The sequence below is a fragment of the Polyodon spathula genome, chromosome 25 (assembly GCF_017654505.1).
Source record: "Polyodon spathula isolate WHYD16114869_AA chromosome 25, ASM1765450v1, whole genome shotgun sequence".
Classification (NCBI taxonomy): domain Eukaryota; kingdom Metazoa; phylum Chordata; class Actinopteri; order Acipenseriformes; family Polyodontidae; genus Polyodon; species Polyodon spathula.
Genome location: NC_054558.1, coordinates 6,568,619 through 6,587,146, shown reverse-complemented (window position 1 = coordinate 6,587,146; position 18,528 = coordinate 6,568,619). Strand labels below are relative to the sequence as shown.

Here is an 18,528-nt window from a genome sequence, read left to right as displayed (position 1 = left end):
CAGGTGATTGCTTTCCAGGCTGGAAGGTGATGTCACACAACACCTTTCTTAACCCCACCCCTCTTTCTGAGTTCCACTGTATCTCAGAACTCTGAGCACCCAATCATATCCACTGTGGGAGGGGTTTGGCTTCGGACAGAAACTGAGGTCTCATTAACGACAACAGCTGACAAATCTTTTGGTAAACACTGGGGAACGGTACAGGAATCATAATTCAAATAAACAACTAATTATCGTTAGAACAAATCTTTTTATATACAAAAATGTTTGACAAACTGTAAAAAAAAAAAAAAAAAAAAAAAACAGTTCACAGGAGCCAAAGTTCTTATTCATAATAAGACGTTTCAATAGGATTGTGCCTCAAACATGTATTTACACCGTGTTGGCTGCAGGTGGCACTGTTTCATAAAGAGTGTAGAGTGTGCACGTTCTCCACCCAAATTACATTATAAAATATCTTGAACACATCAATACAACCACAATCACCCAGATGCTTTTTGGAGGTTTCTCATTTTTGGCAGCATTGATTCAATTAAAATTTAAATAACCTTAATAAATAAATAAGAATACTTCTAAGTAAAATAAGTTCATATTTTACTAATGCCCATTAAAACCCTCTAGGGATTTATTTAAATAAATTGAACTATTAATACAATTAAAAATAAAGACAAATTAATTCTTCCTTATCCCAAATGTCTTTTTGGCGTAATACACATATCTAGATTAATATGATCACTAGCCATGTGTGACAATCAACTGCTGAGATTTTAAAATCAAATCAAATAAACTACATGCACACATTTGAAATAAAACATCTCATCCGAGCCTTTTTTTGTAACGCCACGTCACCACTATCCAAAACCAGTCTCAGGAACCATTCCAGTTATGAAGATGCTATTCCAGTTATTCACGCATGAAGCAGGTTCATTCAGGTATCAGTGAGAGCAGTTAATAAAATCACAGCCCAACCCTGGTCCTGGGACCCCATTCCAACTGAGCACTCAATTACTTAACTAAACCCTTAATTGAACTGATCATTTCTTTAAAATTAGACCTTTTTACTTGTTTTCGGCTCTTAAACAGTTGCAGATTTGAAGTTAGCTATAACATTTTATAAGTAACTTGAACTCTGCAACTTTTTAGGAGCTAAGAACAATTAAGGTCTAATGAAGCACATTATTAGTTCAGTTAAGGGTCTTGTTAAGTAATTGAGAGCTCAGTTGGAATGAAAACCAGAAGAAACAGGGGAACCCCAGGACCAGGGTTGGAAAGCTCTGGCACAGAGTAAAATAATCGTCACTAGATAATTTTACTGAGGTCCAATGATCACAAGAGATCAGCCAGTTTTAACTTTGCTAGTAGGATTCATTGAAGGTGCAGGTTTAAGGGAAGGGCAGCTTGGATCCTTTGGGGTAAATCAGTCCCAGGAAGTTGTAAAGTGTTGAATTATCCAGCAGATGGAGAATCACAGGACAGATATTACAGCGTCCGCGCTGGGAGTGGAGTACTTCAGACATGCTTAAATAAACTTCAATTCAAAGTTTTGACTGCAAGTCCTTTCCAATGCAGACCCTGTTGTTGAATTTAAGTCTCTTACAGTATTAAAGTCAGCACTACAGAGTTTAATAGTATTGAAGGGAACAGAGCATGCTGGCCAACAGACTAGCAGCACTTTACAAGAACACAGAGTTTTCAGCAAGTGGTAGAATTCAAAAGTAATTAAGTATGAAACATATTTCCTCATGATCAGCACACTACATTCCACACTAGGTTGATTTCATCCGTGTTCATGTCAAGTATAGTAAGTATGCCCACACTATCGGAGAACACAGTGCCCGGCAGGTCGAGAAGCAAGAATGGGAAACACTCAACACAGTGCCCGGCAGGTCGAGAAGCAAGAATGGGAAACACTCAAGATGGGTTTCCTCAAACCCCAATTCTTCAGGGTAGAGGATGCCTAGTGTGAGGAGGCTGTTCTGTGTGTTATTGCCAGTTTTTTGTTCTTTTTTAAAAAAATTTGCACTATATCATTTTAGCCTGTAAAAATATGGCCAATAATTTTTTTTTTAAATCCCCATTGAAAAATAATGAGAATTCACTTCTCCCACTGACATTAAAATAATTATTGTAATAAATTACAAAATACAAAAAGGGTACAGGAAGCCTGAGGAGGGGTGGGTCTAATCCCCGACGTCGCTGTCGCGGTCTCCGATCAGCCACAGGATGTGGAAGCTGAGAGCCAGGAAGCCGGTCCCGAGCAGGTCCCCCAGAGAGGTGAGGTACGGGATGGAGAAGTTATCGGGGTCCATCCCTCGCCCCCACATCCAGTGCACCATCCAGTCAGCCATGTAGAGCAGGATCAGCACCTAACAGGGGAGCAACACAGCACTGTGAGACACCCTGAGGATCACATCACAGCTCCCCTGTCATTACACAGGCACAGCTTGCAAACAGAAAGCCATGGCGGTCGATAATCGATTAACAGATTTATTGCTGTATCGCCACCTTCTTTTTTCTAACACCCCGACTGTGGCCCTTACTGTATCCTGCACGTCGTAGTTATACTTTGTGATCACACTCTCTTTAATTCCAGTGTTTGCTATGCTCTGTTTGAAGACGCGGCGCTGTGGTACCTGTAGCAGTGCCACGGTCAAGTAGAAAGCCATGAATACGGAGGTGAGGGTGGTGTGGCCGCCCTGCATGGAGCTGATGGTGTAGAGGAAGACCAGGTGACCCGGGACCACCAGGAGGAAGAGCACTCGGGCCGAGCGGGAGTTCAAACCTGTGGGAGGACAGGAGGAGTGTCAATCAGACCCATTCATCCACCAGCGTGGAAACCCCGCCTTTACTTTCTGGATTTATACAGGGATACGTCGATATCTCGCCACTGGAGATTAAATTAACAGAAGCAGGTGTTGCCGTTTGTTGTTTTCCAGTCCTGCTCCGCGTCCCCAGGGTTAGGGCGTTAGAAGCTCCAGGTGAAGGGCTGGTCTCTCGACTCACCTGATCCAAAGAAGGCACTGCAGGGGTTGAGGCACTTAGGCCGGTTAGCCTGGGGCTCCACGCCGGGTAGGCCAGACATGTGGAGGTAGGTTGAGATTCGGCTGGCCTGCACTGCAACCAGATTACCACCAACACCTGCCAGGAGAGAGACGCTTGTTAAACAGAGACCTCTCACCAAGACTGGCAATGCCCAATAGAAATAGTAAAAGCAGGGAGAGTGGGTATGCTTGTTAATGACATTGCCAACATAAGAGCCATATACATTCCATTGAGCTCCTGGTACTTTTAGAGGAGAAAGCCGTGTTTTCAGGGCTTCCGTTTGGTCAGAAAGGTTGTAAAGCTCGGATCCAGACTCTCAGCTCCTTGGCTACCAGGAAGGTTTTGCATGGATTTCAGAATCCTGCTCCTTGTTTATAGAGCCGAGACATCTGGGCAAGCTGCTTGCTAACAATGTGCTCTCGTGCAGTTTGAGAAAACACTGTCCATGCTTCCAGCAGCCCCTAGCTTTCCATTAAAGAGCTTGCAGTCTTCTCCGGCAAGGCATGGCTAGGCTTGGCTAAAGACTTCTCTTTACCATCTTGTTAAATGACTTTGTTTAATTTGGATTGTAGAGCTGCATTTGGTTGGTAAAGCGTCCCTAGATACAGAGATATTTGCACACTTGAGATGATCCAGTATGGTTATGAAAATCAACATCTCTAAGCGTGCATGACTTTAATCATTTTTGCAGTGTATAGCGATGGCCAAATATTTAGCATCACCTGGAATTTTAGGATTGAGACAACTTTAAATTAAAAAAAAAACACTTATATGAACATAATTTAGGTCTTTTGCGTGTGTCATGTAATCAAAGAAACTACAAAATGATAATGTAAAAGTCTGCGTAACTCAGTATGTTAACGTAACATTATTCAGCAGGTTTGATTCGACTTTAGGAAGCAAAATTAGTTCTTTCTATAGGGTGATGCAAAACTTTTGACCATAGCTGTACAAATCAACCCTGGCCCAGCTAAATTAGATCTTTTTAAAAAGCAATTCAAATGCCCCTTCAGGAGCTTGTCAAACATGCATTGAGGAGTGCGAGTTGAGGCTTACCGTTGATGACTGGTGTGAAGACTGCCATCCCTGCGAAGTTGGGATCTGACACAGTTTTATCTAATATCAGACCTCCAACACTGGAAAAGATCACAGCAGAGCAAGTCAGACCATAGCCAGATGGGGTACAATACAAAGTTTTAGCTTCATCCTGCTTTTCATTTGCATTGATGTGATGTGCATTGAGCAAGCACAGCAGCTACAAACTCATTACGATGCCTGGAACACTAAAGCTTTGGACCCGAAACGTTTGTCTTCACTGTTTCTGCTTTCATGTATGCGATGCACCGTTTGGTGTTTTGGCCGGAGAGTGTAGCGGTTACCTGCTGATCGCCATGGCGATTATGACGGGCTCCCAGCCAGAGTACAGCACCTCCCTCGTGGAGGGGGTCCGGCGGGCGATAACGATCCAGATCGGGGTCAGGGCCACAAAGACGGCGCACACCAGCGTGTTCACGTAGTCATTCGCCTCTGCAAACACACACACCCAAGAGACACTGTCTTCATCAACTAGGACTGCAAGCTCCAGCCCTCATCAGCACCACCACCACCCGGAGGCTTCAACACAAGCAGATGCACATGTGACATGTGCCAAGAGGGGCGTTTACAGAAGTGCTCAAGTACAGCAGATGCGATGTGTGCTAAAGTTCACATCAGCTAGTTGTGTGATTCTCAAGGGCTTGCTAAAAATGTACACCTACTCCACTGCCTTTCCCTGAATTGTAGCACCCCTTATCAAACTTTACCACATTCAAACTGCACGGTAACTTTGCAGTTTCTGTATGCTTGTCTCATATTTACCTTAGTTTACCATGCTTTTAGTTTTTGTTATAAGCTTCACCACACCTCTCTGGGCTTCACAGTGCTTATGCTTTTATGTTGGGAGACTTTCCTAAGGCAAGGACTCCACTTACGCATCTGTTTGTAGAGCCCCTCGCTGATGCCGGACAGGAGTGCCAAGGTGATGAGGTCTCCCAGGCTGGCAGCGATGGGCGTTGCCACATTGTCAGGGTTTATACCGATCTTCCTGGCGCCCACGATCACCCCAATCATTATCAACCCTGCACAGACACAACAAGCGGGTTAAGAGCGCTAATCAGGGATCGCCACTATACAAAGCACTGCCAGTGCTGGGCTTTCTGTCTGTACTAGCTTTTGTTTCAATCATATTAAACACACATTATTCACATTGCTAGTGTAGTTATTTTCAATACCCTCCACTCATCCTGTCTTATCTGGATGACATATTGCCCGCCGCTCAAGTCTTCATAAAAGATTATTTATGGAAGGCGTGTGTAACAGGTTCACTAGGTAGGGCAGTGGTATGACTTAGCCTGGGGCAGGTGAGGCTTGACAAGCAGCTGATTCATTATTATTGCATGTGTACTCTACAGCTAAGGCCAAAAGTTTTGCATCATCTAGAATTTTAGGATTGAGACCTCATTAAAAAAAAACAAAAAAAAAAAACATCATGAACATAAATTTAAATCTCTCATTTGACATCATGAAATAAAATAAACTACAAAACGATATTGCAAAAGTCTACCGGAAGCCATAACAGCAGTACAGTATTTCGAAAGATCGCATTTTTCAATGTGTCACTATATGAAAAACTACAAAGCAGTATGTAATTCAATATGTTAACGTAACATTATTCAGCAGGTTTCATTCAACTTGATGAAGCAAAATTAGTTCATTCTATAGCAAAACTTTTGGCCATAGCTGTATAAAGAACACTTTGCATTCTAGCCTGGCCAGGACTTAAACTGAGGAGTGAATTAATAAGGGTTCTTACACAGTATAGTAAACAGTAAAATATGAACTGTGAACAAGGCCTAACCATGAGTTAACAGAATGCATGACTTGCCGAACTGTTAGAGAGGATCAAAAGCATTTTTTTTAGTACTTTTTTTTATTATTCATTTATCTGTCACTCAAATCAAAAGTGTTTAACTGGTTTGTGGCTGGGCTACTCCTGTGGAGATACACACATCACTGAGGCAGCCTGGGGCAGTACAGATCTACAAGACAATCCCATTTCTGTGTCGAGGAATTGGCTTTGGTTTGTGTCAGAATCTCACCCAGTAATAGGGAGGCAATGAACGCCGTGGCTACACTGCTGGCACACAGCAGGACCGCGTGCCCCATTTTGAAATGGCCCTCAGGGATCCAGCCGAATATCACAGCAGCGATCGAGGCCAGGAACCCCACCACTGTGGCCTGGACCTAGACAAAGAAAGAAGAGATGTTACAGGACACGACTTGATGAGAGCAGTGCGTAAAACTCACCACTGCCCTGCGCCTTGTCAATCCCATTTATACAGCAGGCAGCAGTCACACATGAACTGGGAAAGCCAGACAAGTTCCCGACCACATTTCCTCAACAGCTCGTACCACAAGGGAAACCATTTCATTCAGCGATAAGCATCAAGTGATTTTAACCTTGGCGCCAGACTGCAGAAGGAGGTTTCCTCTTCTATTTACACTGGATGCATGCTCAAAAAAAAACAGACAACAGCAATATGCAATAGGGGGAGGAGAGTGGAAAAATGTAGTCATGGGGGTGTGATACAGGACTACATCACACAGAATGCATTGGGGTTTGCAATTCGAGCCAGGATGGCGAAACACCTGCCTCTAACAGAATTAGGGGTAAAGACTGGGTGGAAACTTTGTACAGCCTGTGTGGGACAACTTTAAAAGGTCCTCGGTGTGCTGCGTTTAACTTGTTTTAACAAGAAACAGTTTTGGTTGAACCGGTAAACAGCTTAGCCCTCCGGCTTAAGAGTTTAGGAATTTGAAAAAGTTTATTTAGCTCTCCAAAGACGGAGTTAGGCTTTTGTTTTTTGTTTCAGCATTTCACTTGTGATCTGTGTAAATAATAAAAGTGCGTAGCAGGCACTAAACTGCAGGTCTTGTGCCTGGGTCAGGTATTTCAAGGGTGCAGACCAGCCTTGGGCAGTATGCTTTACCACAACATACACACACACACACACACACACATATATATATACACACACACGTACATACATACATACACAAATACACACGTTCGCATACGAACACAAGAATATTTAAAAACAAGTTCATCTCAAGCGCAGATTATGACTAATTTTCAAGCGTCGACTGCATTCAGCTCAATCTGTTAACATGACAGATTCCTGCTGCCTGCCCGGTTTGATGCTAAACTGGTTATTGTTTTGCTCTTGGGCACACTGATGGGCTCACCTGTATCAGCGCTAGGTTCCCTACGATCATCCCCCACATCTCCTTGGCTGTGTCCATATGCCCAATATTAGCCTGAAGAGAAAGAAAATGATGGCGATGTAGACAAGCCCCTTTATTAATGAGTGTACTTACTGTTAAATACACCGAGCATCCAAAGAAACGTATCACTTATATTTGGATAAAATTCAGTAGATCGAAAAACGACACTCTGTTTTAGAGCAGCTGCAGTGACTTTTTATTGTGCTGATTAACAACTGACATCACAAAGATGCTGCAGGATGATCTGTCGATCTTGGGCAGGTGTTGTGACTCGTAGTCCATAGTCCAGCCTAAAACATGTCAATTGCACGATTGCTCTCTTTATTGCTTTTATTCAAGCTTGCAATTCATCAGCTGAAATCACTCCATATCCAGTGTCCAATCAACTGTCTCACTAATTAGGTGATTAAGTGCATAAGCTTCAGTCACAGCCACTCAAGCGAGGACAAGGAATAATAATCGAGCGATTAAAAAGAAACCAAAAATATTTTGTCAATGTCCAGCATTTATATACCTTATTTTATTTTTTTTATTTATTTTTTAATAAATGTGTTATAATAGTGACAAGTTTCTTTTGATGCTTGGTATACAAATACACAACTTCGATTTTGTGTAATTTGGGGAAAAGAAATCCCCTGATCTACTATAAATCTTCTCTAGTGTGACTAGAATAGAGTTTGCAGTGCAAGGTGCATTAGAGTACATAATTAGAGCAAGGGAACATTACTGTGCACATTTACTATAGAAAACCTGTGGAAGACCCCACTGCTTCATTGAGGGGAAAAAACACAAAACAAAAATCTATACCAATGAGAGGGCTGGCATTGTAGATAACCATTGCCTTAGTTGCATACAGAAATCAGGTTATTCAATTTGAACACCCCTCAGCTAACATGCTCTTCTCCAAAGCTGAAGGACTCAAAGCTGCAGTAGGATGGAAACGCAGGTATCTGCCACAGCGTGTACAAGGCAGGTTTATGCAAAATTAACTGGACTGAATTGGAGATGGCTTTGATAGGAGCATATCCGGTTTGTGGTTTTCCTGTTTGCTTACAGAACTTAGCATTCTCAAGGGTGTGGGGCATTACCAGCTGCTTGTCAAGGACCCCATTAAGCTCTGTAATCATGCTATTCAATCAAATGAACACCTTTTTACAACCCTATCTCCTGCAATGCTAATGCTTTACGAGCAAACATCTACGACCTGCCAATGTGACAGTGTGGAATATTTCTAAAAGGATGTTGCAGGAGATTTGAGAAACAGTTAAGACTGTTTTAAGGTGTATATAGTGATCGACTACTTCAAACCATTTTTTATTGTAAATTGGGTGTTCAGACACTGCATGCATGTTGAATTATAAACGGGTAACAATGTACATCAAGGGCTTATGCAATCTTCAAAGCTGGTGCTCTGACCTTGAAATATGTTTATAATATTATAGCTAGATTCCATCACTAATTGGTGCAGTTTTCCTCTTAGTAATTGTTTGCAAGCAGTGGATTTGTTTGGCCAGCGTCAGCAACCTCTGGTTTAATTGCATACCAACTTCAGGACCCCCAGATCAGAAGCTTGGAACTTTCATTAAAATCCCTTTTGGGGGCCTGATGTAAATCTATGCATGAATAAAAACACTCTGGCTGCCTTCCTAATCATGTGAACTAATTCTCACTAAATCTGAGACTTAGCTAGTGAAGGATTAGCATTCAAGTAACCCAGCCAGCAACTTTAATTACACCTAATCTGCTGGTAATTAGACGCAGCTTCGAGCCGATTTGTAAAGGAGATGACAATGATTTTGAATACATGGTTATTTTTTTGTTTTACGGTTTTTTATATCTTCAAGAGAAAGGAACAGGAAAGCTGTTTGCACACGCGGTCCCTCCCCTGTCTGTCATGTTTCCAGTGTGTTGGGATTGTTTTCAGGTTTGAATGCAGAGGAATCGCGTGGTCACACAGTGGTTCACACAGGCAGCTCTGCAGGAACAGCACCACGGGGCTAGCATGCTACTGTTTTGCTTGTATTATCCTTATCAGTGGGTTAGATAGCAGAACCACTATTAGGGATGCAAGTTTCAGTATAATTCCTGAACGTTTACAATTAATATGATCATCATCTATCTGTGGCCCAATCAATTGCTGCGATTTATATTTAAAAAAAAAAAAAAAAAAATTAATTATATATATATATATATATATATATATATACACACACACACACACACACACACACACACACACACATTTGAAATAAAACATGCCACAACAGGATGTCATTCTGTAAAGCCACGTCTCCACTATCCAAAAAAACTCATTCCAGTTATGAGGGTGCTATTCCAGTTATTCTCTCCTGTAAACAGCTGGGTCTAAATGGATGGTATACTCACTGCAGTAGACAACCTGGAGGCCAGCGTCATCTCCAGATTCCCCTTCAGCCCCAGCAGAGCCGGGACCAGAATAAACACCTCGGTCACCTCCTGGAACACCGTCCAGTGCTGCAGAGAGAGAACACAGCACAGAGTGAGCACCATGGGTAGAGACAGCTTGAAAACAGTGCTGGAGAGAGAGAGAACACAGCACAGAGTGAGCACCAGGGTACAGACAGCTTGAAAACAGTGCTGGAGAGAGAGAGAACACAGCACAGAGTGAGCACCACGGGTACAGACAGCTTGAAAACAGTGCTGGAGAGAGAGAGAACACAGCACAGAGTGAGCACCACAGGTACAGACAGCTTGAAAACAGTGCTGGAGAGAGAGAGAACACAGCACAGAGTGAGCACCACGGGTACAGACAGCTTGAAAACAGTGCTGGAGAGAGAGAGAACACAGCACAGAGTGAGCACCACGGGTACAGACAGCTTGAAAACAGTGCTGGAGAGAGAGAGAGAACACAGCACAGAGTGAGCACCATGGGTACAGACAGCTTGAAAACAGTGCTGGAGAGAGAGAGAACACAGCACAGAGTGAGCACCATGGGTACAGACAGCTTGAAAACAGTGCACCACGGGTACAGACAGCTTGAAAACAGTGCTGGAGAGAGAGAGAACACAGCACAGAGTGAGCACCACGGGTACAGACAGCTTGAAAACAGTGCTGGAGAGAGAGAGAACACAGCACAGAGTGAGCACCACGGGTACAGACAGCTTTGGAAAGCAGGAACCGAAGCCATCAGTGCAGACCATCAAGGTTTGATGTCCAGTGAAAATTGTTTACAGTTTTTCATGAGTGTTAACAACGTGATCCTATCAGCAACTTCAAGTAAAGGAATCGGCCTGTTCAAAGAGAACATCCAAGCTCTGAATACAGTCCTCATTGTTAAAACAGTATATATTACATGCAATTGTGTTTTTAATCTCTGTAATACTGTACAATGTCATTTATTATTCTTCATGTAGTAGGTACAGTTACATAACTTAACAAGGTGCTCCATTGTGGTAAACCAAAGTAAAAACAAACAATGTCAGAGAACTAGCATGAAATTACAGCTCAGAAACAAAGGCCTATGTAAGAGGAGCCCAAGTATTTACTGCGAGTTTCAAAACATGTTAACACAGTGTTTTCAATCTTAGAAACAGCCTTTGGCATTCCCAGAAGCCCACTGAAATTAAACCGAGGGCTTCTTCCTTAAATAAATAAAACAGAGCTGGCTGCCCTGCGACCCTGCACACTGCAAGCAAGTGGCTTAGCCACAATGCAAAAGAGCCAGACTCGTCTGCGTTCCTATACAGCTTGTAACCTCGTCTCGAGATTGATTGGGTGTGGAAACCCAGTATTTCCCTCACCCCCTAGAAGAGAGTGAGGTCCCTCCAATCCAGCACAGGCTGGATGCATGATCACTGGAGCACTATGTGGGCTCACATTGCCACTGTGTGCTCTGTCCTGGATCTCGTGGCAAAAATCTCCAGTCCACAATCCCAGAGCTACTGTTACTGCACAGTAAACCTCTTGTCTCTACACAAAGTTATTAAATCAATGACAAGAGACAATAGGACCCATTGTCTGTCCAGGACTAAGCAACAAGTAGAAGATGTTATCCAGGTAGCCAGGGTGGCACTGATTGGACGGGACCGCTCTGCAAGGGGTTTAAATTATTCTGCAGAGGTGCAAGACCGTTTTTTTTTTTAAACTTAGTGTTTCAGTGCTGTACAGACGTTCTATGTCATTATCCATTTCTCCAAGATACAAATGTACCAGCTTCACTTTTTTTTTTTTTTTTTTTTTGAAAACATTCTCATTTTGTTGATCATTAACGAACATTTCTGTACTGTGGGTGTTGCCGAGTGATTAAAAATGAGACGTTTTGTGTTTGAACTGAAAGTGATGGCCTCAAGGAGTCAAATGGGTCAAAGTTCAAGTATATTTTCCTCTACAGGAATTACCACTTTTTAATGTCCCCTACTGTGCTATTATGCCTTTTTTTTTTAAGAATGGCTCAGGATGCAAATATAGCCATGTATTACACACACACACACACATATATATATATATATATATATATATATATATATATATATATATATATATATATATATATATATATATATAGTAAGGTGGCAGGGGGAGGGTCAGATTCCTCCATGCCTAAAAACATGTGAAAATGCACACTTTGTTTAATTGAATTGCTTTTGTTTAATTTGTTTGTTTAATTGTATGATTTGTGTTAATTGTTTCATTTTAATTATCCCCTGCACCTGGCTATCACTGTAAATTAGAGCCAGGTGCAGGGTATTTAAGGAAAGCAGCCAGTGTGCTCAGTGCTGTTGCTGCTATGGAGTGAAGAGCCCGGCTGAAAGTCGTTAAGGTCTGTTGGAAACCTACCTTTGGTTTTATAAACACGTGTATTAGTGTTTTGCTTTGGTGTTATATGTCAGGTAAACAGCTTAGCTGTCCTGCGTGTTAGTCAGGGACCTGTGTACGTTTAGGTAGTGCTCAATGAGAGCTAAGTGTTTATTTTTTGTTTTATTTTTTGAATAAAAGTGTGCGAAAGCACTTTAAAAATGCTTTAAAAATCAAAGTTTTATCCCCGGGGCACGAACCCAAATTACCGCCAGCCTGTTTACATATATTATAGTTTTCTATCCAGGACCCGGCCCAGCTGTGCCTATCCAGTCAGTATCTCGTACTGTCAGAATTCTTAAATGGCACTGCTGGGGTGTGCTATACACATCATCATGTATATTGGGATAATTGAGATAAATTGGGTTACAACAGATTCTGCAGCTCCAGCTACAACAAAGCAGCCAGAACGAGTTCAGCCAAACAAGAGACACAATCAGGTTTGACCTGCTTCAGCACCAGCTTGCACCATGCCTTCCAAAACCAGCAACAAACACTGCAGGGCCTTTATTTGCACATGCTATTGGGCTAATTAAAGAAACTTGACATGCGCATGCGTTTTATTTTTTTAAACAAATATCATTTTGTATTGCTTGAAGTATTACTTGATATTCTAGGATTCAGGATTTGCAGTTTTTTTTTTTTAAAGTTGCAGAAGTGCATTCTAATTGCAGCGGTTCTTCGTTCTGTGGAGAAGCTAGTAACTTGACACCAGAACTTGGTCTAACTTAAGAACAGACTGACCTCCTGAGTATGACCTGTCAGTATTTTTAACAGCCATGCAACCTCACAGGCAAAACTTCAGGACCAGGCACTGCGTGCTGCAAATGAATAAGGACGGGAGAGGGGAATATTCTTCTTTTGCAGATACATCTCAAATTAAACTTTACAATAAAACATCTGCTGGACTTATCAACCTAATCAAGTACAACGTTTTGTACAGATGAACTACGATTGTCTTTTTTTTCCACGGGTTTACCCATTGCTGTATAATATGTAGGTCCCTGTGACAATTCCCATTTCTGAAAGATATGCATATTCTACATGTACTGCGTGTTACACTGCATTTAGGAACCTGACAGCTGGTGTAGTTTGTTTCCGGTAAAGGACACGACACACTGCAGCTGCACGATTTCTTAAAATGTCATCAACGAAAAAGACACAAGCTGCATCAAAGATGCAAATGTCTTTATATCTATTTTGGAGTGTGAAATGGCATGGAATAAGTCACTTTTACCGCCCTAACTATGACGTCTAGGGTATACATCTTGTGTTCTGGGATGGTCTCAGATTCCTGATCCACAGGAAGTGGGAGGGAGTTCCCAAATCAGAACAGGAGATAACATTTCAGATTTCTTAAATTCTTTCAATCGGTCTCTTCCTATCCATGACACCACAGCCAATAGAAGTCATCTTGCCAGCGTGAACTCTGTCTATGAAATGGAAATAAAAGCATCTCTTTGCATGTGACAAGGGGGTCTGCACGTGTGTGCACATGCGTGTATTTATACAGACAGGCTGAGAATGTCCATTGATATTCCAGCTCGCTGCTGACAATAACCTCAAGCTGTCAACATGTTACTGGGTTTATTTCATACAACACAATATTAGGATACATGGATTCTCCAGCTATTAAATATCTAGAAATAAGTAGATCTTAAATCATTCTATTCAATGTGACTTTCTCTCAAGTTTTCAGTTCTCTTGTCTCCCACTATTGTTTATTACATTTATTAATACTATAACTTGTATACCATTTATTTTTGACTGCATGTTCTCATTGTATTGGATACAGTCAATGCCCCAATAGAGGTGGAAATAAAACGGATCCATTTTTGGTTTTATAAGACTCACCTGAGCTTGTGACATGCACACTGTGGCTCCTCAAACTTGTATTAAAACATGAAATGAGGTGAAAGTTACTCTCGGTAAAATAAAAGCAAACTATAATAAACCACAGTGAAAGCATGGCAAAGCATAGGCAAGAATTGTAAAAAAAAATTGTAAATAACATTAATTATCATGATATTACAGAAAAGCATGGTAAAACTGGTAAATACAGTGGTAAACTTTATAGATAGTTTTAAACAAAAGCATGGACAATTGGGTTTGGCAAAAGGTCCCTACAGCTATCCATCCTGATGTATTGCCACTCTAAATTAAAAGGTATATGAACCGAATATAACTCACCTGTACAATATCCAACACTATGCCAGCCCCGACTGTTCCAAAGCCCGCCAGCAGGAACGGAACCAGAACTTGCAACCCAATGGAGAAGGAGGTTTCCTTGAGAGGGGGCGCCAGCACTTGGCTCTGGTCTGTGCTGGTGTCGTCGCTGTCGTTGCTTTGGCTGCCGTTCTCCAGGAGCGCGTCCTCCTCGAGAACACCCTTAGCATTGGCCCGGGATTTGATGACCACAACCTCGGCTCGGTCGGCATCGCTGTCTCCCTCTTGCTGTTCCGTTCTCTTTGTGAGGCTGGTCACTTCCTTCAGTTCGCAGTCAACCGGCCGCGTTTCGGTGGGTATAACCGGGTGCACGGCACCGCTGGCATGATGGTATCCAGGGACTGGTCCTTCTTTTTTGGTTTCAGCAACGTTTGTAGACATTTTTTTTTTTCTTAAAAAAAATGCTGTTGTTGTTCTTACAACTAAACCAAAAAAAAAAAAAAGTTGAGTTTTGTTTTAAAAAAAAAAAAAAAATCAGCTTTCGTAAAGCTGATGGAAGTGTATTTGAGTTTATCCCATGGAGTCAACTTTAAATATATAAATAATTAAATAGATGAATCATTAAAAAAAAAAAAAAAAAGTATGTTTTAGCATCAGGCAGAAGCTATTGTAAAAATATCTGAAGGTTAGAAACTACAGCAAGGTGTTTCTTGTCTCTTGGCCATTCGTAATGCAGATCCAGTGTTGGCTTTGGGCAGGTGTACCTGGATCGCGCAATTAAAAAGTCATATTCTGTTTGGCGCAGCTTGAAGAAAATTTGCATTTGTGCAGAAAACTTAATTATTAATAATTTGAAGGCGATTATTGGTCATATTGCTGAGATCAATATTCTGCCTTAGCTGTCCGGCAGAACCTTCAATTTTACTTTATTATTCTGCGGATGTGTGCGTTAGGATAACAGGAAATAAAATAAACTTCTCAAAGTTTACCGTCAGACGTCAGTTTTCATTTTTCAGGCTTTCTTGTTTTCTTTAAAATATGGCACAAGCTTAAATAAAACCATCGAAATATCTGGCTATGATTTTGAACCCACTTTGGTCGTAATATATAATGGTTCCCAGATAAACAATCCGATTTTTTTTTTTTTTAAAGTTGTTTACGAATGCACGGGCTTTAGCTTCCTAGTGGAAATCTCCTTTCCTTTGAACTACCAGCACGCCCTCCCTGGTCAGCGTGGAGCTTCCACTTGAGAGCGCGTTAGTTTCAAGACTTCTCTGTGCTATGGACTCGTCTCCCCTTACAACATGTGGCGCTCAAGTTATTTTATTTAAGGACCTGGAAACGTGGGTAGTGTTTGAGGTGGCGCGTCGTTGCTGTAAGGCAATGCAGAGCAGTGTTGGTCCACCCCACTTTCAACCTACAATTAAGAATAGAGATGTCATACACCTGAACATACAAGAAGACATTATTACAAAGAAGGATATTGTCCGCTCATTACAAGCCACCAGTCTATTCATATACATGTATACATTTTATTATTATTGACATATGCTTTATAGACAGTAAAATCCCCACCTACTGATTTCACTTAATTTGTAACCAAACATAGGGAATTTATTAATTTTTAAACCTTTAAAATGTTCCTCCTTTTGTGTATCTGTATTACCTTTCATCAGAAGTATTTACCCTAAGAAAACTACGTAAGGCTTTGTGATTCGTTACCGAACAATGGAGTCTTTTTTTATACAGAGTCGCAATAGCTTTCTGGAAATAACAGATCAAATACAAACAGGCACTCTGGCGTGTTGCAATGCGGGCTTCAGTTAGCCAGAGCTACGCCTTATTCTTAAAACGTCAAGTGTGCATCCAATATACCCCCCCCTAATACAACTATATATGAAATCTTGAGAGGAAGCAAGGCAGGGGTGAAATGGGCATTAGAAACGCAGAATGCAGCACCGGTAATCACAATAGTTACAAGCTTTCTGGAGAAGTAAATTATACTGTATCGTACATTGCACACTGGGAAACTCATTTGCCGTCGGTGTAGATATATTTTAAAAGTCCAACGATCCCTGTCCCTTTTATTGTCAGTTTTTTTTTTTTTTTTTTTTTTAAATCTAATTACGGGTAATAAGACTAATTGTTTTGTTTGTTGATCCGACATTAGCTGTAAAGTTCCTGGGTAAAACAACAATTTCTACAGACCAGAACATACGTACCTCGCTTCTGTACTTTTTTCCTCCTCTGTCCCCTGCGTTACTGTATTCTCTCGATCTTCCTGCTGTTAGTGTCACGATATGTTCCCTCCGTTACCTGTCGTGGAAGCGGCGAGCAGTATCGTTACCAGCCTAGCGGGGTTACCCGTAATGTGCAGTAAACTCACCAAGTAATCACGCCGGTCCCGTTACACTGTCTCACTCGCATCAAACACAAACTCCTGCGCTACTCGGTTACTGTCCCTAGCTAGTAATCTTGCATGCAGGAGGAAGTACATGGGCGGGCAAACCCACAGGCACTAATACTTTTCTGTCCAATGAGGGTGGACCTGTTTCTGAATTGGATTTGCCCCTTCAAAGTTACCCCGTGCGAGTGGCAGTAGGTGTGCCCGGGTGACACGCAGAGGCAGCTGCGAAGGTAGCAGTCAGGACTGAATGACACGCTGCTCTACCGGTATATCGACTTGGGTGTGAGTTTATTATAGTTGTTGATGTGCACGGTCGCCTGACTCAAGTTTAACCTTTATTTCCAAGTGATGTTAATCCTTAGGCGCTAAAAAAATATATATATTAATCTTCAGAACAAGTCTTGCTCGTTCTATGATGCGACATTCCGTCTTTATTGTTAAAATAGTTTACATATTTTTAATATATGGTAAAAAAGTATGATCCTTATACTTTAAATACATAGAAATTGACCCCTTTTATACATTTAAAATATATTTTAGTCTTTAATCCATTTATTTTATATGGATTACACGCTAATGAAAATATATGGTGCACCATATACTTTCAACATATAAAATAAATATATGGATTACAGACTAAAATATATTTTAAATATATCCTATATATTTTAAATATATAAAAAGGGGCCAATTTCAATATATGAAAAATATAAGGGTCATGCTTTTCTACCATATATTAAATATGTTTTTTCCATAAGGGCGTGTTCTGAAATCGTTTAATCTTGATCTGCAGCATTGCAGTAACTCGTCATTGTTTTAAGCATAATAAAAAAAAGACCTGTGCAAAACAACTTTTAACCAGTAAAATGATAAGTTATGTTTCTGTTAGTCCTTATTTGGTATGTTGTGTCATTATTGAGCAACAGGGGCATTATAATAAAGCAACTGCATGTGTTTCCATAGAGGAATACAACCAAAACTGTACACAACTATTGACTCTGCAGCCAAGCGCCTGGAAGTCAATATAGAACACATCAACACAGCAATTTCACAGCTACATATCTGCTTGTGTATTTCAACAGAAATTACTTTTTTGTGCTGTTTATACATTGTTGTTTTCCTCGCACTCATTTGCCTAAGCCCCTGGACCTCAATAGCGCAATGGCTATTGCAGCTGTGTAATATTGATTTACAGCGTAAAGCTGCTATAACCTAAAAACAAACCCTCCGGTTCTCCTGACGTCACGGTTCCCAGACAAGGCCCCATTGATGCCCACAGGGCTCCTCCAGCCAGGAACACAAGCGCCTTGTTGTCTGTGGCAAGTTTTCAGCAATACCTGAGCTTGCCTGGACGTCAGGCTGCATCATTTACCAGCACGGCTAACAGGCTGTCTGACTGAACACATTCCCAGGGTCACAGATCCCAAGAATACCAGCACAACACCTGCAGCTACCATTCAAGCTCGGGCTGCATTTGAGGACTGCATTATATAGTGAATCGGGAACTAACCAAAGAGGCACCAAAAGTTAATGCCCCAGGCCTTTCCCCTGTAGGGGTCGATGTTCGAATTTAGTTCCCACGTGGCAGGAAGGTAGTCTACATTAAGCCCAATGACGTTCAGTCCACACTAGGCTCCTTGTTAAAGTTTAAAATGAAGATCCTTCCTTTTTTTAATCTGAGAGGTTCTGTTCGCTGTCACGGTTTTTGGTTTATTGCCGTTTTAGGGTTATGTATTTTTAGCACGCTGTTCATCTGT

General features: G+C 41.4%; 1 protein-coding gene across 1 annotated transcript; it reads right to left on the bottom strand.

The window, feature by feature from the left end:
- Nucleotides 1-2,069: 2,069 nt before the first annotated feature.
- On the bottom strand, nucleotides 2,070-16,861 carry LOC121300102 (solute carrier family 41 member 1-like). The gene is made up of 11 exons (XM_041228503.1): nucleotides 16,587-16,861; nucleotides 14,389-15,781; nucleotides 9,751-9,858; nucleotides 7,327-7,398; nucleotides 6,180-6,324; nucleotides 5,013-5,159; nucleotides 4,422-4,569; nucleotides 4,099-4,178; nucleotides 3,004-3,138; nucleotides 2,634-2,782; nucleotides 2,070-2,366 (listed from the first exon to the last, which is right to left on the bottom strand). Exons 2-11 carry the CDS (start codon nucleotides 14,803-14,805, stop codon nucleotides 2,181-2,183), a joined length of 1,587 nt encoding a protein of 528 aa, XP_041084437.1. The 5' UTR covers nucleotides 14,806-15,781; nucleotides 16,587-16,861; the 3' UTR covers nucleotides 2,070-2,180.
- Nucleotides 16,862-18,528: the final 1,667 nt, after the last annotated feature.

Excerpts from the sequence above, each read along its gene's own strand:
- LOC121300102 (XM_041228503.1), bottom strand. The coding sequence starts at position 14,805 with ATGTCTACAAACGTTGCTGAAACCAAAAAAGAAGGACCAGTCCCTGGA. Across the intron at positions 5,160-6,179 it reads CATTGCCTCCCTATTACTGG|GGTTGATAATGATTGGGGTG; the intron begins GTGAGATTCTGA and ends GTGTCTGTGCAG. Across the intron at positions 3,139-4,098 it reads CTTCACACCAGTCATCAACG|GTGTTGGTGGTAATCTGGTT; the intron begins GTAAGCCTCAAC and ends CTCTCCTGGCAG.